Source organism: Anomaloglossus baeobatrachus, chromosome 1 (assembly GCF_048569485.1).
Source record: "Anomaloglossus baeobatrachus isolate aAnoBae1 chromosome 1, aAnoBae1.hap1, whole genome shotgun sequence".
Lineage (NCBI taxonomy): Eukaryota > Metazoa > Chordata > Amphibia > Anura > Aromobatidae > Anomaloglossus > Anomaloglossus baeobatrachus.
Window position 1 is genome coordinate 216,925,420 of NC_134353.1, and position 22,956 is coordinate 216,948,375.

Below are 22,956 nucleotides of genomic sequence, written 5' to 3' on the forward strand. Positions count from 1 at the left end.
CCGACGGCCCTCCATTCTGATCTTGCGCAGGACTCTGGGCAAGAGAGCTAGAGGGGGAAACACGTAGGACAGATGAAACTGGGACCAATCTTGAACCAGAGCGTCCGCTGCAAAGGCCAGAGGATCGTGGGAGCGAGCCACGTAAACCGGAACCTTGTTGTTGTGCCGGGATGCCATTAGATCCACTTCCGGAGTGCCCCACTTGCGGCAGATTGACCGAAACACTGCCGGATGCAGGGACCACTCGCCACTGTCCACGGTTTGACGGCTGAGATAATCTGCCTCCCAGTTTTCCACGCCTGGGATGTGGACTGCGGATATGGTGGACTTGGAGTCCTCCGTCCACTGAAGGATGCGTTGAACCTCCAACATTGCCAGGCGGCTGCGTGTCCCGCCTTGGTGATTGATGTAGGCAACCGCTGTCGCGTTGTCTGACTGGACTCGGAAGTGCTTGCCCGCCAACAGTTGGTGAAAGGCTAAGAGAGCTAGTTTCCAGCACATTGATCGAGAGGGCTGATTCGGACGGAGTCCTAGTGCCCTGCGCTCTGTGGTGGAGATATACCGCTCCCCAGCCGGATAGACTGGCATCCGTGGTGAGGATCAACCAGGACGGGGCCAGGAAGGAGCGTCCCTGAGACAGAGAGAGGGGCCGAAGCCACCACTGAAGGGAGCCCCTGGTCTGTGCCGACAGAGCCACTAACCTGTGCAAGGAGGAAGTCTGTTTGTCCCAAAGGCGGAGAATGTCCAGCTGTAGAGGACGCAGATGGAACTGGGCAAAGGGAACCGCCTCCATTGACGCCACCATCTGACCCAGCACCTGCATTAGGTGCCTGATGGAATGACGGCGGGGCCTCAGCAAAGAGCGCACCGCCAGATGGAGGGACTGCTGTTTGACTAAGGGCAGCTTCACAAGTGCCGTCAGAGTCTCGAATTGCATCCCTAGGTACGTGAGCTTCTGGGTCGGAGTCAGAGTGGATTTGGGCAGATTGACAAGCCACCCGAATTGGACTAGAGTGGCGAGAGTGAGCGAGACACTCCGCTGACAGTCTGCACTGGATGAAGCCTTGACTAGAAGGTCGTCCAGGTAAGGAATCACTGCCAACCCCTGGAGGTGCAGAACCGCAACCACTGCTGCCATGACCTTGGTGAATACTCGAGGGGCCGTGGCTAACCCGAAGGGGAGAGCCACGAATTGGAAATGTTCCTCTCCGATTGCAAAACGTAGCCAACGCTGGTGTGAAACTGCAATTGGCACATGCAGATAGGCATCTCTGATGTCGATGGATGCCAGGAAATCTCCTTGGGTCATTGAGGCAATGACTGATCGCAGAGACTCCATGCGAAAATGCCGCACCTGAACATGCTTGTTGAGAAGCTTGAGATCCAGGATGGGCCGGAAGGAACCGTCCTTTTTGGGAACTAGGAAGAGATTTGAGTAGAAACCTCTGAACCGTTCCCGGGCGGGAACCGGTACAATTACTCCGTTGGCCTGCAAGGATGCCACGGCCTGAGAGAAGGCGGCGGCCTTGGAGCAGGGGGGAGTTGACAGAAAAAATCTGTTTGGCAGGCTGGAAGAGAATTCTATCCTGTAGCTGTGGGAGATGATATCCCGCACCCACTGATCGGAGACGTGTTGAAACCACACGTCGCCAAAGTGGGAGAGCCTGCCACCGACCAAGGACGTTGCTGGCGTGGCCAGATAGTCAAGAGGAGGCTGCCTTAGTGGCAGCAGCTCCTGCGGTCTTCTTAGGACGCGGCTTCGTGCGTCAGTTGGGTTTTTGGTCCTTGGCTGAGTTAGTGGACGAGGCCGAGGGCTTAGAGGACGACCAGTTGGAGGAACGAAAGGAACGAAACCTCGACTGGTTCCTGCCCTGGACAGGCTTTCTGGTTTTAGTTTGTGGCATGGAAGTACTCTTCCCGCCAGTAGCTTCCTTAATAATTTCATCCAGTTGTTCACCGAACAGCCTGGACCCAGCAAAAGGGAGCCCAGCAACGTACTTCTTTGAAGAAGCGTCTGCCTTACACTCTCGAAGCCACAAGATCCTGCGGATAGCGAGGGAATTAGCTGAAGCCACCGCAGTGCGGTGAGAAGCTTCCAGCATGGCAGACATGGCATAGGATGAAAAAGCTGAAGCTTGGGAAGTTAAGGCAACCATTTCAGGCATAGATTCCCTGCTGAGGGAATGCATCTCCTCTAGAGAAGCAGAGATGGCTGTGAGAGCCCACACTGCTGCAAAAGATGGGGAGAACGAGGCCCCTGCCGCCTCATATACAGATTTGGCCAGAAGGTCAACCTGGCGGTCAGTGGAATCTTTAAGGGAGGTGCCGTCAGCCACTGATACAACTGTCCGGGCTGAGAGTCTAGACACCGGAGGGTCTACCTTTGGTGAATGAGCCCACTCCTTGACCACCTCAGGTGGAAAGGGAAAACGGTCATCAGAACCACGCTTTGGGAAGCGTTTGTCAGGACAGGCCCTAGGCTTGGTCACAGTGGCCTGAAAACTGGAGTGGTTAAAGAACACACTCCTTGTCCTCTTAGACAAGGTAAACTGGTGCTTTTCTGCCAGAGAGGGTTGCTCCTCTGATACTGGCGGATTGAGGTCCAGTACAGAATTAATGGACGCAATCAAATCACTAACATCTGAGTCACTTTCGGACAGATCAATGGGGCACATGGAGGCCGCCTCCGAGCCCCCAGTAACGGCATCCTCCTCGTCCTGCGAGTCAGCTCTTGAATCAGAGCCGCGGGACGAGGAAAGAGAGGGAGCCCTGCGTCTCCTCTTAGGAGGACGGGGTCTGGGACCAGATGAAGAATCCTCTGTGAGCTCCGCTGAGAGAGCCCTAGCAGCAGAGGCACCCTGAGAAGGGGGCTGATGCATGTTCAGCAAAGTCCGGGACAGCTGTCCCATGGAGTCGGCAAAAGACTGGGAGGAGAAGGATTCTACCCAAGCCGGGGGTTCAGCCACCGGAGCCGGAGCAGCTGGAGGGACCACTGTGGGTGCGATTCCAGGCTGAGGCATTGTCAGGTTAGAGCAGGCATCACAATGTGGATATGTGCTCGGCTCAGGCAGTATGAGCTTACATGCAGTGCATATTGAGTACAGCCTTGCTCCTTGTGTGAGACATGCTGCTGAAGTGGGGGCTCTGAGCCAGAATGACCCCCAGAGAGTATATAAGCAGGTCCACAACCGGAGGTTGTGGCTTACCAGACCGTTTGTGTGCCCTCCAGATCCCACAGCCCGGACCCCCAGACAGATTAGCAGGGATGCTGCAGCCAGCGCCGATCGCTGTGAGAACGCTGATAAAATGGCGCCGGAGCGAGGAGAGGGGGCGGGACCTACTCTGAGAGCGGGATCTGGAGGGCCAAGGAGATTTACAGGGGAGGGGACATTTACTCAGAGAGGAGTGTCCCTCCCCTGTGCCGAACGGCCGCTGGGCGGAGCCGCACTGTCCCTCTGCATGATTGACATGCAAGGGCAGTGAAATCGAAACTAGGCCTCAGGCGAAGCCGGGGCCTAAGTTTAAGCGATGCGGCCGGCGCGCAGGCTCCATCGGCGCGGTTCTCAGGTGACAACCAGAGAACCGGCCGGAAATGTCAGAACAGTTACACAGCACACTCTCCCCAACGATAAAGTACAAGGGACCCCCCGAACATAAACGTCTCAGATACTTAGCTTGTGAGACGCAGGGTTTCAAGTCCCTGGGGATGAGGGCTCCGTCCAGCAGGATCCTGAAGGGCTGCGGATGGAGACCGGCCTCCTGCAAAGCAGGGAGAACCGTGCTGGCTCCCACTTCAAGCCAGAGCCCGAGGGATGGTGAAGGAGCAGGGCATGTAAGGCTCCAGCCCTGGAATCAACCTTAACAACACCGCCGACACAGTGGTGTGAGAAGGGACATGCCGGGAGTCCAGGCTTGGACCCGCTTTTCTTCAAAAACTTTCCAAAATGAAAAATCAGATGAGATGCATGTGTGGATGTATGCCTCCTGAACACAAAGCAATGAACTGGCTAGATTTGGTTATCCAGGGGGTGTATATGCTCAGAGGGAGGAGCTACACTTTTTTAGTGTAGTACTTTGTGTGTCCTCCGGAGGCAGAAGCTATACACCCAATGTCTGGGTCTCCCATAGGAACGATAAAGAAAGTTTGATTAACCATACACTGGGTGACAATATGCTTACAGCACCACTCCTGCGCATTTTTTTTTTTAGTGCTGGAGTGGTGCTTTAAATCTAAGTCCATTGTCCCTTCTTACATTCAACCTCCAGCATTTGTAATCCCTTTTTGATGCCTCTCTGCTCCCGTGGAGCCATCTTGTGCTGACTGGCCAAAAGTCATGACACAAGGTCTCAGTGCATCTCTATGAAAGCCAGAACGATGCTCTCAAAGACCATTATTGATTTGTGACCTCTAGCGCGCTGCATGAAAACTAGAGCAGTCGGCGGATCACAAATCACCTAAGACTGAAAGGAGCAACGATGGAAAAAGATGATGGCGGAGGACAGAGTATAAGGCAGGGAATTACATTTAAAGAGAATCACTATAGTGCAGAAATGAAAAACCGCTGGCGTGGTGCTTCTATATTATTAAGGATATTGCAAATAGAAGGCATTGGAAAATAATTACGCATCAAAACATTTGAAGAGGTAATCTAGGGCTATATTATTTTTCAAGTATGAGCCTATAAACTAACATGCAGATAGTTTCTAACTACCTGTCTATTCTACCCGATGCCGGCTCAGAGTTGTCAATGGCCACTCCTGCTGACGATTCAGCTGCTCCACATTAACAGATTAGCTCCTCTTCTTCCGGCTGCTATGTCAACAGTACATGAGTAGAATGTCATGCTGATTGACAGCCGGCCAACAGCAGTTAGGTATGTAGAGCTGACTGTCAATCAGCATGACATTAACAGTCACGCCCCATCAAAGGAGCAGAACTAAAGCCGCTCTTCTATCAATGTAATGTCAACGAAAGCTGGAGAATCACCCAGGAGCAGTCAGCGACCACTCTGTGCTAGCAAATATTGGCACTGGGCTGAACAAGCAGGTAGTTAGCAACTACCTGCCCGTTAGTTCTTAGGCCCATATTATATATAAAAAATAAATAAAAAAAGTCATCCTGGATAAGCCCTTTAGGCTGGTTTCACATCAGCGGTTTTTTGCCGGTTGGCCAAAAAAAAACGCAAAACGCATCTTACAGGATCTGTTGTCTGCTCAATGCAATGTCAATGGACTTGTGGCAACATGCGTTTGCGTGCGTTAGTGTCATGATCTGGTGAGTTGCAGTTTTTTACCTTTTATCAAAAACGCAACTTGTTGCAAAAACTGCAACTCACTGGATTCTGTACATTGTGGCAGTAGCTGCTATGTATTTTATTGGGCACCGGATCCAGTTTGAATAGTTGCGGTTGTATGCTGCAGGAAGGATCCTGTTTGCTGTACAGAACATGGCCTGAATATCACTCTCACCCACACCCCCCTCCTCCCACACCCCCTCACCCCTCCCTCACACCCGCCCCCCCTCACTCACCCCACCCTTACCTCACCCCCCCCTCACTCGTACAGAGCTGCATCCACGCTGTCATGGCAGATTCAGCTCACTGCCGATCACTTGACTTTAATGCCCGCCCAGCCCCATTCAGCTCATTCCCGACCACATGACTCAAACTGCAAGTCACAGGATCCAGTAAATAACACTTGCGTTTGCATGCGTTCAACTGAAATTCAGCAGAATCCAGTCACATGCAGTTTGCGTTTTTTTGCCTGAAGGCAAAAAAAACCCGCTGATGTGAATCCAGCTTTAGGCCCTGCGCGCACTGGAAAACGGAATTTTCTAAAGAAAATTCCGCAGGGTCTGAAGAGATTACCGCACCCGGGTAAAAAAAAAAACGTGGCAAACCGCACCCGAAAACCGCATGCGGTTTGCCGCGGTATTGCCGCATGCGGGTTGGTACATGTACTTTAATGCATTCAATGCAATAAAGCACATTGGGGAAAAAAAAAAAAAAAATTTCCTTCTGAGATAGACAGATAAATAGACAGATAGAACAATAGAAGACAGATAGAAGGATAGATAGAGTCCCTGTGAGCAGACGCTGCATTTCTCCCGGCGGTAGTGTGTTCATATTACCGGCCGTGGGAAATGACCGGTAATTACCTCTGTAGTCTCGTTGCGAGGCTGCATTCATTCAGCGCTGTGTGTCAGTCGCGGCTGGATGCAAGCATCGCAGGACGTGGATTACGCCGGAGCGGTGTGTTTCGGGGGGTTAATAAAGGGGTGAACCAGGGGCTTTTTTCTGTTTTATATAAAATAAAGGATTTTTTGGTGTGTGTTTTTTTTTACTTTACTTATGTCACATAGACGCTGCCATGATCAAGCCTGGACTTAAATGGCGGCGATCCGCTGTCATTTAACTCATTATTACCTAGATAGCCACCGCATCACGGCATCTGGAAGAGCCAGGGACACTCTGGGACTGCCGAATAATAGATACGACAGTCCCGGGGCAGCTGCGGGCTGATATTCTCGGCTGCGGGAGGAGGGGGCATTAACCCGGTCCCTCGCCCTCCCCAGCCTGAAAATAGCGGGCCGCCGCGGTGTACTTACCTCGGCTGGACGGTAAAAATACGGCGGAGCCCACGTGTTTGTTTTCTATATGTCCGTTTGATTTCTGTGTGTATTCTATATGTCTGTGTGTGAGTGTGATATGTGTGTGTTCTATGTCTGTGTCTGTGATGTCTGTGTTTACTCTATGTTCCGCTTCCTCTTCCTGTCATAATGACATCACTTCCCTGCAAACCGCAGGCAGCGATGAAGATTACCGCAGGTAAACCGCGAAATACCGGAGGGAATAACGTCGGAAAACGCAATGAACCGCACAGAATTTGCTGCCTGCGTTATTCCCTGCGGGATATCACGATTACATGGCAGTCAATGGAGTGAAATCCCACAGCGACATGCGGAAAAGAAGTGACATGCAATTGTTTTTGCTGCGGGAATCCCGCAGCAAAACATGCAGCTGTCAAAATCCGCATAGTGCACACAACATTTTTTTTTTCCCATAGGTTTTGCTGGTGAATCACTGCAGAGATGTTATGAACATAACATGCAGCGAAACATGCAGCAAATCCGCAGGAAATCCGTGGGAAAAAACGGCAAGTGCGCACAAGGCCTTAAAAGGAACTCCTCTGTGAGGACATTTTTGCTATGTAATCTGAAGTCCACATGCTGTAAGGGTTAATATGTAGTTTACTACCAGCTATTTCTTATCTCAAAGTCTGCTTTTGTTTACCCTAATGTTAAGTAAGCCTCTTAGCTTTATCATTAGTGGGTCTGAGGAGCACTGAGCTCCTCAGACCCATCCCCTCTGTAATTAGCAGCTTCTGTCTATGGGAATGTACACTGAAAGCCTGGTGTGCAAGGGGGCAGCTCCCAGAGCTCTGCTACATACAAAAAATAAAATCTTTCACTGTGTCAGAACAGCTGCAGCCACTAATCTAAGTGATACATCAATAGATACAGAATCTCTTTGCCTACATCTTGATGCGGTTAGATTAGGGAGAAAATACCTTCTGACAGATTCTCTTTAATATAGGCATTCATAATATTAACTAGGCCAATACAAAATACACATACCTTTACTCCTAATTGTTAAAGTAAAACCTACCTTCTCTGACGCTGAAAGGCATAGTGACCACACCATAAGCACTTGGAACACCGTACAAGCAGCAAATGAAGTCTGAGAGATAATCGAGGACACTCAGATCATGCTCTACGACAATAATATAACTGAAAAGCAGAAATAATTATCACTGTCATGTCCCAAGTTTAAACCTTAGGCTATATTCACACGTCCAGTAATCATCAGTTAGAACGGTTCCAGCAGCAATCTTTTGACATTTTTAAAAATTACTACTGGATCCGTTCTAATGGATGATTACTGGACAGGTGAACATAGCCTAAATTTATTAGATCACAAACCTAACACATTAACAACCGGAATCATTTTAAATTGCTCCTGTGCCAAGATATAATGCCTACAAACTTGGGATAGCACCCATTGTGTTCTTTCGATCCCCTCACAGACTGTGCACCTAATGTGACCAAAGCTGGTGAGAAGAACCCTATGGACTCACATACATTGGAAAATGGGTGCAGTCGTAAGCACAGGGGGCTAAGACAGGTGCTGTGTTCTTCTGAACTGGCCACCTTTCGAGGTGTTTTTGAGAGATCAGAAGGGGTCTCAGAACCTTGACCTACTTGCAATTAACCCCCTACCGACCTAAGATGTACTGGTATGTCATCTCCCTGCCTTTGATGTAGGTTCACTCGTTGAGGCCACATTGTTCCAATATAAATCAGCCGACATGTGCCTCTAACAGCTGAGTAGCTGTTGAGCAGTTAAATCCTGCTGTCAATTTTTGAAAGCGGGATTTGACACATGCCGATGGAGAGCGCGCCATTTCCATCTCCAATCGGCAACACCGATGGGGGGGGGGTCAGCTGATGACCTGTGTCGGCCATGTCGGAGTTCCTGTGAACGCCAGCTTCATGCCGGCGTTCATAGGAAATCAGCCTTTCTGCTGTACAGTGCTAATGCGATATGAGGTGACTGAAACATCACATTTACCCAAAAATGGTATCAGTAAAAACATTTGCTTAGGGTGCAAAAAATAAACCATCACTTAGCCCCAGAGTCCGAAAAATAAAACCGTTACGGATCTTGGAAAATTGTTTTTTTTTTTTTTATATATACAAACTTCATAATATTTTTTTCACAACTTCAATTACACTATCCTGACAGAAGAGAAAAGCGTCTCTGTAGCTCGGCTACTCTTAACCTGAAATGACTAGATTAATCTTGTGAACAGGATCGTTCTCTTACCGGTCGGGATCGATGAGAGATCTGATGGTAATAGCAGCTTTAAGACGCTGCTTCACATCTAAATAACTGGATGGTTCATCAAACATGAAGCTGTGAAATGAATACAATAAATCTTTATTTATATTGCTGTTAATAATGACTTGTGGACACGTCTTGCTAAGTACGTAAATATTCGCTGTTCTTACATATCAGCTTTCTGGATACAGACGACAGCACAGGCAAATCTCTGAAGCTCTCCTCCGGAAAGGTCCTCCACATTTCGATCCCTCAGATGAGTAAGATCTAAGACAAATCAATAAAGGGATTATAACAATATATAATGTGAACAGCATCCTAATAATTTTGCCCTTGGTTGCAGATATGAATGATTTGTTTGCTCTAGAACGGCTCCTGTAGCATAGCTATGTACACCTATAACACATCTGATTACAAATCTGTGGCTAGAATATTCTGACACCTCATAAGAGACTCCGTTCATTAGGAGTAAATTCTTTTTTAACCTTCGTCCGGCTGAGTAGGTACAATTGTAACTATTCCCTTTTTAAATTGCAATATATTTTTTTTTTCCGAAAAGCCGTAGAGGGCTGAAATTTTGTGATATCTCAGCAGTTTTGGTCCAGAATATATTGGCCAAATTTCAATAAAATATCTCCACCCCCTTCCGAGATAAGGGGTCGAGAAATTTTGGCAAAATTATGCAGCCTGACAAAGGTTAATCAACATTTTAAAGTGTCCTGCATAGTTATTTCATAGCGCCATTCCTGAAGAAAAAAAGGCTTGGTAATGTGTTAGCCAGCCGACCAAAAGATTGATGAACCGGCCTGAGAGCAATCAAACGATTATGCCAGAACTCTGGTGTTGTACATAGCTAGGAAAAGTTGCAATATCCTGCATCTTTTGGCATTTTAACACCAGGTTCACCAAGTTGTGCCAAAATAGGAGTGCGACAGGGGCATCTAGTTCATGATGAGTTTCTTACGTCACAGCCTTACTCCAGTCCACTGCAGGAGGAAAATTCTAGCAAGGCATATGCCACTTGTCAGACGATCCTGATTCACTCGTAATCTTGATGAATGGAGACCATAGCCTTGATTCATCAAGACTGGTGTTTTATTCACCGGCCTTAAAGAAGGGTGTGCTGGAGTAGGATGTGCCAAATTCATTAAAAGATGTATGCCTCTTAGTGACTGGTGTATTTTTCAGCTGCTGTGCAGCACCACAACAGATCTACTCTGATCAAGGATTAGGCTATGTGCCCACGGGCACTCGTACCTGCGAATGTATCCGCAGGTACGAGCACGTTTCCCGCAGCTGCCCGCCGACGTCCGCAGCTATTTTTAGCTGCTAGATTACAGCGGAATAGCTGCGGGAAACATGCGGACATTCATGCGGCTTACCTGCGGACGTCCTGGCCTCTATCTCCATAGCGGAGGGCCAGGACATCCGCAGGTAATGCCGCACGAATAATTGACATGCAAGGAGGGAGGGAGGGGGGAGGAGGGAGAGGGAGGGAGGAGGTGGGAGAGTGAGGAGGGAGGGGGGTGAGGGAGGAGGGAAGGGGGTGAGGGAGGAGGGAAGGGGGTGAGGGAGGAGGGAAGGGGGTGAGGGAGGAGGGAAGGGGGTGAGGGAGGAGGGAGGGGGGTGAGGGAGGAGGGAGGGGGGTGAGGGAGGAGGGAGGGGGGTGAGGGAGGAGGGAGGGGGGTGAGGGAGGAGGGAGAGGGGAGGAGGGAGGGGGGTGAGGGAGGAGGGTGAGGGAGAGGGGAGGAGGGAGGGGGGTGAAGGAGAGGGGAGGAGGGAGAGGGGAGGAGGGAGGGGGGTGAGGGAGAGGGGAGGAGGGTGAGGGAGGAGGGAGGGCGGTGAGGGAGGAGGGTGAGGGAGAGGGGAGGAGGGAGGGGGGTGAGGGAGAGGGGAGGAGGGAGGGGGGTGAGGGAGAGGGGAGGAGGGAGGGGGGTGAGGGAGAGGGGAGGAGGGAGGGGGGTGAGGGAGAGGGGAGGAGGGTGAGGGAGAGGGGAGGAGGGAGAGGGGTGAGGGAGAGGGGAGGAGGGAGGGGGGTGAGGGAGAGGGGAGGAGGGTGAAGGGAGAGGGTGGGGGGAGGAGGGGGAGGGGGAGCAGGGAGCATATGGGCTGCGATAGCGGTGAAACAATGCTGACAGCTCAATGTGAGGTAGAATACAGCCGGCTGCGACGTGTGCAGCATTTGACGGAGACGTCACTGGACGGGGAACAGCGGTCTGCAATAGCGCCTCTCACAGGCACTATTGCCAACACAAGGTATTTGAGAGAAACATTGTTTCTCAATATAATATCGATCTAAACAATAAAAAAATATGGGTGAACCACCCCTTTAAATTGTAGTATGATGCTTTATTTGGGCTGTATCTTTCACCATGGGGTTCACTGGTGTTTTTTCTCGGGACTCCTGTTCACCTGACTTTTTTTTCCTATATATTATTCTTGGTATATTTAATCTATTGATTATTTTTCCTCTTGTTGTATAATTGTATTTAATAAAAATATTCTTACTTTTTGCGAAGAGGTTTTCTTTTGTGTATTATTTTGCTGACTCTTATCAAGGACTAACTTGTCAACCGCGCTTGGCCATGTCCTCTATTGGTTTTTCAAAATAGTTGTTACAGCTAGCCAGGAAGGCGTAAAAAAATATGTTGCAAATTTTCTGCGCAACTATATGTTTCACAAAACCTGGGCGAGTGTGCAAGCATTTCATCTCTCTGCAATCATGTCAAAGTTCTGCCAACAGTTTGATGAGTTACCATAGACTAGTCAACATTTGCACTATTCTTAAAAATTATAATGACAATGTGTCAAGGCGATATTTCTGCTGAAAACTGGGTGAGAACTTACATCTGTCTATAGTCCCAAGAGCAGTCATAAAGGGACGAGTAGAAGCTGGCAACGTTGGATTTGAAGGGGTATTCAAGCCTAAATAAGTTATCGAGCCACTGGATAGGTAAGCAACTTTTAGATTTGTGTTGGCTCTACTACTGAGCTGTCCACCATTAACAATAATGGGAAACATGTGCAAGTGTGTCTTGGGGCTGAAAGACTGCAGCCAAACAACTGATTGGCAGGTTGCACAGGTACCATGAATATCGTGCTCCGCTATCTTCATCATGTATCACAGTGCCTCACTGCAGATGAATTCACAGCCTTTTGGCCATGGGGAGAGCTTGGAATCGATGGATCACTTTATTAGGCTGGAATACCCTTTCAAACTTGCCAGATCCTTTATTCCACTGGTGATAAATTGCTACCAAGATGGCTGAAAGCCACTGATATCAAGACACATGTTTAAAAGTATGAAAATTTAAAGGGAATCTATCAGCAGGTTTTTGCTATGCATGCTGCAAAGGTTAACAGAGAATTCAGGGATGCCTGTGTTGTCCACATCCAATCTGTTGTTCATTTTCTATGTTTGTATGACCACCAGGACTTCTCATTGCTCTGACTATAATGTAAGGGAGACACCAGTCTGGCACCTCCCCCCCTCTGATTGGCACCTCACTGTCAATGTACAATCTCTATAGAGAGCCTGCTGTGGGCGGGATAGGACAATCAGCTCTACTACATGGCTAAATCTAAAAATTACTATTCTGCCAGAACGGCTACACCCTGTAATCTAAATGATACATCGTTGCATTCAGGATCTCTCTGCCTACATCATGCTGCTGTCAGATGAGGTAGCAAAAACCTGCTGATTCTTTTTAAAGGGAATCTGTCACCACTTTGACCTTTTTAAACTGTTTATATGGGCATCCAGGTTATAGAATGCTGAAAAAAGTCATACCTGTCGGCCTGATATCAGATACCTTGTTGTGGAAATATCATCTTTTATCACTTTATGTAACTGAGCTCTTCCAGACTATGGGGCGAATGCCGCCTGGAAGATTTCTCCGCCTCCAGAGATTACTTTAAACAAATGGGGCGTTACTCGTGTGATGGCCGCTCTCTGCTCTCACTGCAGAGCTGTGTGATTATATCAAATTTCATTTCTCCTGTTCTGTGTCAGTCACTTGATTCCCACTGGTAATGCCCCTTTATTTAAAATACGCTCTGGAGGTGGAGTTATCTTCCAGGCAACATCGGCCCCCATAGCCTGGAAGAGCTCATTTATATTAGTGATAAAAGATGATGATTTACCCATAACAAAGCATCTGATATGAGACATAAAGGTAAGACTATGGTCAGCATTCTATAACATATATGCCCATATTAACAGTGTAAAAAGGTCAAAGTGGTGACAGATTCCCTTTAAGTCTATACCTTGCTTAAAATGTTTTCAGCTTCCATATCCTTACAGTACTTACCAAGCTGTTCACAGACAATTGTCTGGGTCCTGGTTTCATCCTTACGATCCAAAATGGTCCCCACTGGGCCCTTTGAAAACAAATATTTTACATTACCCTTTTTACATTGAAAACAGTCCATTTACATCCGGAGGAGAATTTAAAAGAGCAATAGATATAAAATATTAGCAGCACTTTCCTACACGTTAGCCATAACTGTCCCCCGATAAAATATAAAAAAACTGCACACTAACTTTTGCAGCTTTTGGAATTTGGTCCACATATTGAGGCTTAATGATGGCTTTCAAGTCATCCTCCAGAATCTTGGTGAAATAGTTCTGTAGCTCTGATCCCCTAAAATAAGTCAAAATTTCTTGCCAATCCGGGGGGTCCTATAATGACAAAAGTCATGAGTTGTATAACACACAAGCACATGCAAAATTACAATTATATGATCCAGAGGTGTTAATTAGAAAAGGCTAATAACCTGCCCTAAAAGCGAAAATTCCCCATCACCAGAATTCCTACATTTCTCCCTAATGCTGCTGTAAAATCTGGATTTAAAGCAAATTTTAAAAAAAAAAAATCCAGAATTGGGAGGTCAATGTGATAATAATGCACACAAAGTTCCAGACATCAAAGCGGACAACATAAAAAAAACCCCCAGAAAATAGATTTGTTTTTACTTACATCATACTTCCCAAGATTAGGTTTTTGTTTTCCAGCCAGAATTTTCAATGCAGTTGATTTTCCAATACCATTGGTGCCAACAAGTCCAAGCACCTCACCAGGCCGGGGAATAGGCAATCTGTAGGGAGAATTAGCTGTAGTATTAATACTTTATGGAGAAAATAGAGATATATATAATTTATTTCATTTAGAGGGAATTTGTCATCAGGATTTTGCAATGTAATCTGAGAGCAGCCTGATGTAGAGACAGAGACCCTGATTCCAGTAATGTATCACTTACTGGGCTTTGTGTTCAAAGAAAAAAAACAAAACAAAAAACAAAAAAACTGTTATCAGTAGGAGATCATCACTAAAGGACTAGGTGTCTTCTGCCATGTAGTCCTGCTGCTCTGTGTAACTGAGAACTGAGTCAAATTTTAATAAGCAAGTTGCAAAAGTTGCTAGGTTAATAAGTATGTTTGCAAAAAAAAAAAAAAAAAAAAAAGGACAACAAATAAAAACCAAAAAACACCTCTCTCAGATGGGAATAATCTTGACGTAGACAAGATAATAGGTACATCCAGGACTGAAAAAACAAATAAATTTGTCACAGACTTCTCCTGCTGGCAATACAGTAGCTTCATCAACAGAACAGCAGCTTCTTTTCTGCTCTGTAGATGGGGTGGGACTGCCAACATCATATTGATTGACAGCCGCCTCCTCAATTGCTGGCTGTCAATGAGCTAGACGTCGGCTGTCCCACCCAGTTTACAGACCAGAGTGGATGAGAAGACGCCGCTCTGTTCACGCAACATCAGCGAAAGCAGCTTTATCACCAGCAAATGGAGCTCGGCACAACAGGCAGGTAGGTAGCAACTACCTGCCTTAAGGTGCTAAGCAAGTCCATTTATTCATTTTATTGAAGTTGTGGATATACCGACACATTGAGTTTTTGATGAGTTTTCTACCTCAGTATTTGTAAGCCAAAACTAGGAGTTGGAAAAAAAATGCTTCTACTTAGGTCTAAGACACACGCCAAGAAAAACGGTGCGAGTGGAATGCGATAAAACATCGCATTCCACTCGGACCAATATTAGCCTATGTGTCAGCACATATGAGCGAATATTTTCTCAGCCCCAGTCGGACCGAGAAAACAATGGCAGCATGCTGCATGTAATGCGATCATTGTTTCTCTCGCACCCATTCAAGTCAATGGGGCGAGAGAAACATCGCACTGCACTCGCAGTACACCCGGTGTACCGCGAGTGCAGTCCGAGAATGGCAATAGCCGGCTACGGAGCAGAGAGGGAGATAAATCCCTCCCTCCCCTCCTCAGAGCCTGCCCGCCCCTCGCAGCTGAGGTCCGCTCGCATGATCGGACCTCAGTCGCAGGGACACTCGCATGACACCCAGCTCTGCTGTGCTGCCAGCGTGAGCAGAGTGTCATGCGAGGTGATCACAGTAATCCCCGTGTGGCCCCAGCCTTATACCTTTCCTCAGATTGTTGCTTTCCGGGATTTGGCTTCCCAATACTGGATGTAAAAAAAACTTACCAAATACTGAACGTGTGCAAGTGGCCTAAAAGGGCTTTGTCTGATGAAACAAAAGTCCGCGCTCTCCTCCCTACTTGAGAGATAGCTTTACTCTGGAGTGGGTCTGGAGATGTAACCCAAGTCAGGAGTTTATACACAAGAGTGGCACTCAGTGGAGCAGAAGCTTTTTCCTAATCTTATCCAACAACTACTTAATCCATCATTTATATGTCATTGATATTTCTCCTATTATTCTTACCTGTGAAGCTTAAAGGCATTGGCACAATATCTGTGGGTGGTTTCCTTCTCCAAGTTGCTTGGCAGATTAACAATGGACAAGGCGCCAAAAGGACATTTCTGTTAAAATTGTAAATCCAATTTAGCCTCAAAAATGCAACATAAGTTTAAAATACATAAAAAAAAAAAATAAAAAACATATGAAATTAGCCTTATTGTAATGAAGCTCTTGTATGTTTTTTCCAGCCAGATGTTACTTTGAGGTCTATATTGCCATAAATGCACTACATACTGTGGAGTCGATTCATCAGTTTTCCCCAGAATTCTGCTGGAAAACCGCTTTTAAATATTGCAATATAGGTTTGTAACTTCTGCTTGCAGAAAAAAAAAAAAAGAGAATTTTGTTTACTTACCGTAAATTCTTTTTCTTATAGTTCCGACATGGGAGACCCAGACCATGGGTGTATAGCTTCTGCCTCCGGAGGACACACAAAGTACTACACTAAAAGTGTAGCTCCTCCCTCCGAGCATATACACCCCCTGGATGACAAATCCAACCAGTTCAGTGCAAAAGCTGAAGGAGAACATCCACCCATAAGTAGAGATAGAGTAAAACCCGGAATAACCGGAACCTCTGTCTACAACAACAGCCGGTGAAAAACACACGGAACAAGAACTGCCAAGAGGCAACAGGGAGGGTGCTGGGTCTCCCATGTCGGAACTATAAGAAAAAGAATTTACGGTAAGTAAACAAAATTCTCTTTTTCTTCATCGTTCCTTATGGGAGACCCAGACCATGGGACGTCTCAAAGCAGTCCATGGGTGGGAAATAAACAGAAACTGAGAAGTAGGCAAAACCTAACTTCACAAATGGGCGACAGCCGCCTGAAGAATGAGTCTGCCCAAGCTCGCATCTGCCGAAGCATGAGCATGCACTTGGTAGTGCTTCGAAAAGGTGTGCAGACTAGACCAAGTGGCAGCCTGACAGACTTGCTGAGCCGTAGCCTGGTGCCTGAAAGCCCAGGAGGCACCGACAGCTCTGGTCTAGTGCGCCTTAATCCCTGGCGGGGGAGGCACCTGAGAACATTGGTAGGCATCGGATATGGCCAACCTAATCCAACGAGCTAGGGTCGGTTTAGAAGCCGAGAGACCCTTGCGCTGACCCGTGGTTAGCACAAAAAGAGAGGTGCACCGCCTAAGAGCGGCGGTGCGTGACACATAGATCCGGAGCGCCCGCACCAAATCCAAGGTATGCAACGCTTTCTCAAAGCGATGTACAGGGGCCGGACAAAGGGAAGGCAATGAAATGTCCTGGTTAAGGTGGAAAGGAGACACCACCTTAGGGAGAAAGTCCGGAGTCGGACGGAGAACCACCTTGTCTTGGTGGAAAACAAAAAAGGGTGACTCCGAAGAGAGCGCAGCCAAATCAGAGACTCTCCTGAGAGAAGTTATGGCCACCAGAAAGACCACTTTCTGTGAAAGTCGAAACAAAGAAACCTCCCTAAGAGGTTCAAAGGGGGGTTTCTGTAAGGCCGTGAGGACCAGATTAAGGTCCCAGGGATCCAAAGGCCGCCGGTAAGGAGGAATGATGTGAGATGCGCCCTGCATGAAGGTGCGCACCTGAGCCAGTCGGGCGATACGCCGCTGGAACAACACTGACAGAGCAGAGACCTGTCCCTTGAGGGAATTGAGGGATAGTCCTAGCTGCAGACCGGACTGTAGAAAGGACAGGATGGTTGGCAAAGAAAACGGCCAAGGAGCATGGCCGGAAGAGCGACACCAGGACAGGAAAATCCTCCAAGTCCTGTGGTAAATCCTGGCCGAGGAAGACTTCCGAGCCTGAGTCATAGTGGAGATGACCTCGGAAGGAATGCCTGAAGCCGTCAGGATCCAGGACTCAAGAGCCACGCCGTCAATCTGAGAGCCGCAGAATTCTGGCGGAAAAACGGACCTTGAGAGAGAAGGTCTGGGCGGTCCGGGAGATGCCACGGCATTTGTACGGACAGACGGAGCAGGTCTGGGTACCAAGCTCGCCTGGCCCAGTCTGGAGCAATGATTATGACCCGACGGCTCTCCATTCTGATCTTGCGCAGGACTCTGGGCAAGAGAGCTAGAGGGGGAAACACGTAGGCCAGACGGAACTGGGACCAATCTTGAACCAGCGCGTCCGCTGCCAAGGCCTGAGGATCGTGGGAACGAGCCACGTAAACCGGGACCTTGTTGTTGTGCCGGGATGCCATTAGATCCACTTCCGGAGTGCCCCACTTGCGGCAGATTGACCGGAACACTGCCGGATGCAGGGTCCACTCGCCGCTGTCCACGGTTTGACGGCTGAGATAATCTGCCTCCCAGTTTTCTACGCCTGGGATGTGGACTGCGGATATGGTGGACTTGGAGTCCTCCGTCCACTGAAGGATGCGTTGAACCTCCAACATCGCCAGGCGGCTGCGAGTCCCGCCCTGGTGATTGATGTAGGCAACTGCTGTCGCGTTGTCCGACTGGACTCGAATGTGCTTGCCCGCCAACAGGTGGTGAAAGGCTACGAGAGCTAGGAGTACAGCCCTGATTTCCAGCACATTGATCGAGAGAGCTGATTCGGACGGAGTCCAAGTGCCCTGTGCTCGGTGGTGGAGAAATACTGCTCCCCAGCCGGAGAGACTGGCGTCCGTGGTGAGGATCACCCAGGACGGAGTCAGGAAGGAGCGTCACTGAGAGAGAGAGAGGGGCCGAAGCCACCACTGAAGAGAGCTCCTGGTCTGTGGCGACAGAGCCACTAGCCTGTGCAAAGAAGAGGTCCGCTTGTCCCAAAAGCGGAGAATGTCCAGCTGCAGAGGACGCAGATGGAACTGGGCAAAGGGAACCGCTTCCATTGACGCCACCATCTGACCCAGCACCTGCATGAGGTGCCTGATGGAATGACGGCGGGGCTTCAACAGAGAACGCACCGCCAGATGAAGGGACTGCTGTTTGACTAAGGGCAGCTTCACAAGTGCCGGCAGAGTCTCGAATTGCATCCTTAGGTACGTAAGTTTCTGGGTCGGGGTCAGAGTGGACTTGGGCAGATTGACAAGCCACCCGAAATGAACAAGCGTGGCGAGAGTGAGCGAGACACTCCGCTGACAGTCTGCACTGGATGAAGCCTTGACTAGAAGGTCGTCCAGGTAAGGAATCACTGCCAACCCCTGGAGGTGCAGAACCGCAACCACTGCTGCCATGACCTTGGTGAATACACGAAGGGCCGTGGCTAACCCGAAGGGGAGAGCCACGAATTGGAAATGTTCCTCTCCGATTGCAAAACGTAGCCAACGCTGGTGTGAAACTGCAATTGGCACATGCAGATAGGCATCTCTGATGTCGATGGATGCTAGAAAATCTCCTTGGGTCATTGAGGCAATGACCGATCGCAGAGATTCCATGCGAAAGTGCCGCACCTGAACATGCTTGTTGAGAAGCTTGAGATCCAGGATGGGTCGGAAGGAACCGTCCTTCTTGGGGACTAGGAAGAGGTTTGAGTAGAAACCTCTGAACCGTTCCCGGGCGGGAACCGGAACAATTACTCCGTTGGCCTGCAAGGATGCCACGGCCTGTGAGAAGGCGGCGGCTTTGGAGCAGGGGGGAGTGGACAGAAAAAATCTGTTTGGCGGGCTGGAAGAAAATTCTATCCTGTAGCCGTGGGAGATGATATCCCGCACCCACTGATCGGAGACGTGTTGAAACCACACGTCGCCAAAGTGGGAGAGCCTGCCACCGACCAAGGACGTTGCTGGCGCAGCCAGATAGTCAAGAGGAGGCTGCCTTAGTGGCAGCGGCTCCTCCGTTCTTCTGAGGACGCGGCTTCGCGCGCCAGCTGGGTTTTCGATCCTTGGCTGAGTTAGTGGACGAAGCTGAAGGCTTAGAGGATGACCAGTTAGAGGAACGAAAGGAACGAAACCTCGACTGGTTCCTGCCCTGGACAGGTTTCCTGGTTTTAGTTTGTGGCAAGGAAGTACTCTTCCCGCCAGTAGCTTCCTTAATAATTTCATCCAGTTGTTCACCGAACAGCCGGGACCCAGCAAAGGGGAGCCCAGCAAGGTACTTCTTGGAAGAAGAGTCTGCTTTCCATTCTCGAAGCCACAAGATCCTGCGGATCGCGAGTGAATTAGCGGAAGCCACCGCCGTGCGGTGAGAAGCCCCCAGAATGGCAGACATGGCATAGGATGAAAAAGCCGAAGCCTGGGAAGTTAAGGCAACCATTTCGGGTATAGAGTCCCTGGCGAGGGAATGTATCTCCGCCAGAGAAGCAGAGACTGCCTTAAGAGCCCACACTGCTGCAAAGGACGGGGAGAACGAGGCCCCTGCCGCCTCATATACAGATTTGGCCAGAAGGTCAACCTGGCGGTCAGTGGGATCCTTAAGTGAGGTGCCATCGGCCACAGATACAACTGTCCGGGCTGAGATTCTAGACACCGGAAGATCCACGTTTGGTGACTGAGCCCACTCCTTGACCACGTCTGGTGGAAAGGGAAAACGGTCATCAGAACTACGCTTTGGGAAGCGTTTGTCAGGACAGGCCCTGGGCTTGGTCACAGTGGCCTGAAAACTGGAGTGGTTAAAAAACATACTCCTTGCTCTCTTAGGTGAGGTAAACTGGTGTTTTTCTACCAGAGAGGCTTGTTCCTCTGACACTGGTGGATTGAGGTTCAGAACGGAGTTAATGGACGCAATCAAGTCACTAACATCCGCATCACCGTCAGATAGATCAATGGGGTACATAGAGGTAGCGTCCGAGCCCACAGTAAAGGCATCCTCCTCGCCCTGCAATTCAGCTCGTGAATCAGAGCCGTGGGACGAGGAGGGAGAAGAGTCCCTGCGTCTCCGTTTAGGAGGACGGGGTCCGGGAACAGATAAAAAATCCTCTGTGAGCTCTGCAGAGCGAGTCGGAGCAGCAGAGGCGCCCTGAGAAGGGGGCTGATGCATGGTCAGCAGAGTCCGGGACAGCTGTCCCATGGAGTCGGCAAAAGACTGGGAGATAGCTTTAGAAAACGATGCTACCCAAGCCGGGGGTTCAGCCACCGGGGCTGGAGCAGCCGGAGAGACCCCTGGGGAGGCTCCAGGCTGAGGCACCACCATGTTAGAGCAGGCATCACAATGTGGATATGTGCTCGGTTCATGCAGTATGAGCTTACATGCAGTGCATATAGAGTATAGCCTTGCAGCCTTGCTCCTAGTGAGAGACATGCTGCTGAGGTGGAGGCTCTGCAGTAAAGAACACACTCCTTCAGAATGACCCCCAGAGAGTGTATAATAAAGTCCACAACCAGAGGTTGTGGCTTACCAGACCGCTTTTTGTGTGCCCTCCGGATTCCACAGCTCGGACCCCCAGCAGATGCAGAGCTGCAGCAGCCAGCGCCGATCAGTGTGAGAACGCTGATAAAATGGCGCCGGAGTGAGGAGGGGGGCGGGGTTTAGTCCAGGAGCGGGAACCGGAGGGCTAAGGAGATATACAGGGGAGGGGAACATCTCCTCAGAGGAGTGTCCTCCCCTCTGCTGAACGGCCGGTGGGCAGTGCCGCACTGTTCCCCTGCATGACTGACATGCAGGGGCACTGAAAACGAAACAAGGCCGCATCTGAAGCCGGGGCCTAGATTTTTCCATGCGGCCGACGAGCAGGCACCCTCGGCGCGGTTCTCAGGAAAAAACCAGAGAACCGGCCGGAAATCACAGCAAAGTGAACAAAACACACTCTCCCCACAATAAATGTACAAGGGACCCCTGAATAACGTCTCAATACTTAGCTTATGAGACGCAGGGCCAGGTCCCTGGGGGGTGAGCGCTCCGTCCGGCAGGAACCTGAAAGGGCTGCGGATGGAGACCGGTCTCCTGCAAAGCAGTGAGAACCGTGATGGCTCCCACTTCAAGCCAGAGCCTCAGGGGATGGTGAAGGAGCGCGGCATGTGAAGGCTCCAGCCTTGTAAAATCAACCTTAACAGCACCGCCGACACAGTGGGGTGAGAAGGGACATGCCGGGAGTCCAGATTGGACCCGCTTTTCTTCCAAATCTTTGAAATCAAAAATCAAAATTCAGATGAGAATGCATGTATGTGTGTGACCTCCTGAACACAAAGCATTGAACTGGTTGGATTTGTCATCCAGGGGGTGTATATGCTCGGACAGAGGAGCTACACTTTTTTAGTGTAGTACTTTGTGTGTCCTCCGGAGGCAGAAGCTATACACCCATGGTCTGGGTCTCCCATAAGGAACGATGAAGAAAGTTACGACTTAGGCCAGTTTCACACATCCGGCATTTCACCGGATCCGGCACGCATGCAGTACAATACAGTCATTTACAGTGGAAGCGCGAGACCATGCGGACAAATGTGGTTGTGCATGAAGCACATATCCGCATGGTGTTACACTTCCACTGTAAATAAATCTACTGTACTGCATGCGTGCCGGATCCGGCGAAATGCCGGATGTGTGAAATGGCCTTAGTGGTTTTGCAACCATTTTGCCAGCTGTGACACCTTTCTTAAAATGGGCGTAGCTTAACTAGGAGGGGTGTGGCCAAGCAGAGCCAGCAAATTCGTCCCAATTTAAAGGCACAGAAGTGGTATACAGGGCAACAGAAATGTAATAGATTGGAGTATAGATATTGCGGTGCCAAATTCATTAAATAGAACCTGTCAGGTGCAATATGCACACAGAACCACGAGCAGTTCTGGGTGTATATTCCTAATCTCTGCCTAACCGTATTGTATACACTAAACATAGATAAAGGGATCATTAGAAAGAGTATTTCTAAAGATCTGTTATCGTATGCTAATGAGCATCCCTGTTGGCATACTAACATGCTAATGAACGCGCAGCGTCTAGAGGATGATCTCACTCGCATCTCCGCTGCCTTTGCCACCTGACGCTGGATTTCGGCTTAGTGCGCATGACCCCGGAGTTTCAGTCATGCGCACTATGAAGCCAGGTGTACAAGCCCTTGCTTCAAACTGAAGTAGTGCACATGACCGAAACACCGGGGTCATGCGCTGAGCTGAAATCCAGCGTTAGGCAGCGATGGCAGTGGAGAGGTGAGCGCGACCATCCTCTGACACTGCACATGTCCACAGGGGCGTACTAACATGCTAATGGGGCCGACTAGCAAGGGAAGCAATACCCTTGGGACTTGTCCCTACACTCATTAGCAAAAGATAAAAAAGACCTTTGGAAATACTTTTTCTAAAGATCTCTTTATCTATGCTAGTGTATACAGGGACAGTTGTGCAGGAATTCGCAATATACACCCAGAACTGCTCGTGGTTCTGGGTGCATAGTGCACCTGACAGGTTCCCTTTAACCCCA

General features: G+C 49.2%; 1 protein-coding gene across 1 annotated transcript in view; it reads right to left on the reverse strand.

Annotated features, from left to right (window-relative positions):
* The window catches only part of ABCE1 (ATP binding cassette subfamily E member 1), a 95,401-nt gene that overhangs the window by 22,316 nt on the left and 50,129 nt on the right, over positions 1 to 22,956 (reverse strand). Inside the window, exons 4-10 of the mRNA XM_075348092.1 lie at positions 15,650 to 15,747; positions 13,880 to 13,997; positions 13,444 to 13,581; positions 13,211 to 13,280; positions 9,071 to 9,167; positions 8,886 to 8,975; positions 7,668 to 7,789 (exon numbers count right to left, since the gene is read on the reverse strand). Coding sequence (XP_075204207.1) covers positions 7,668 to 7,789; positions 8,886 to 8,975; positions 9,071 to 9,167; positions 13,211 to 13,280; positions 13,444 to 13,581; positions 13,880 to 13,997; positions 15,650 to 15,747 — 733 coding nt within the window. The remainder of the gene's footprint in view (positions 1 to 7,667; positions 7,790 to 8,885; positions 8,976 to 9,070; positions 9,168 to 13,210; positions 13,281 to 13,443; positions 13,582 to 13,879; positions 13,998 to 15,649; positions 15,748 to 22,956) is intronic.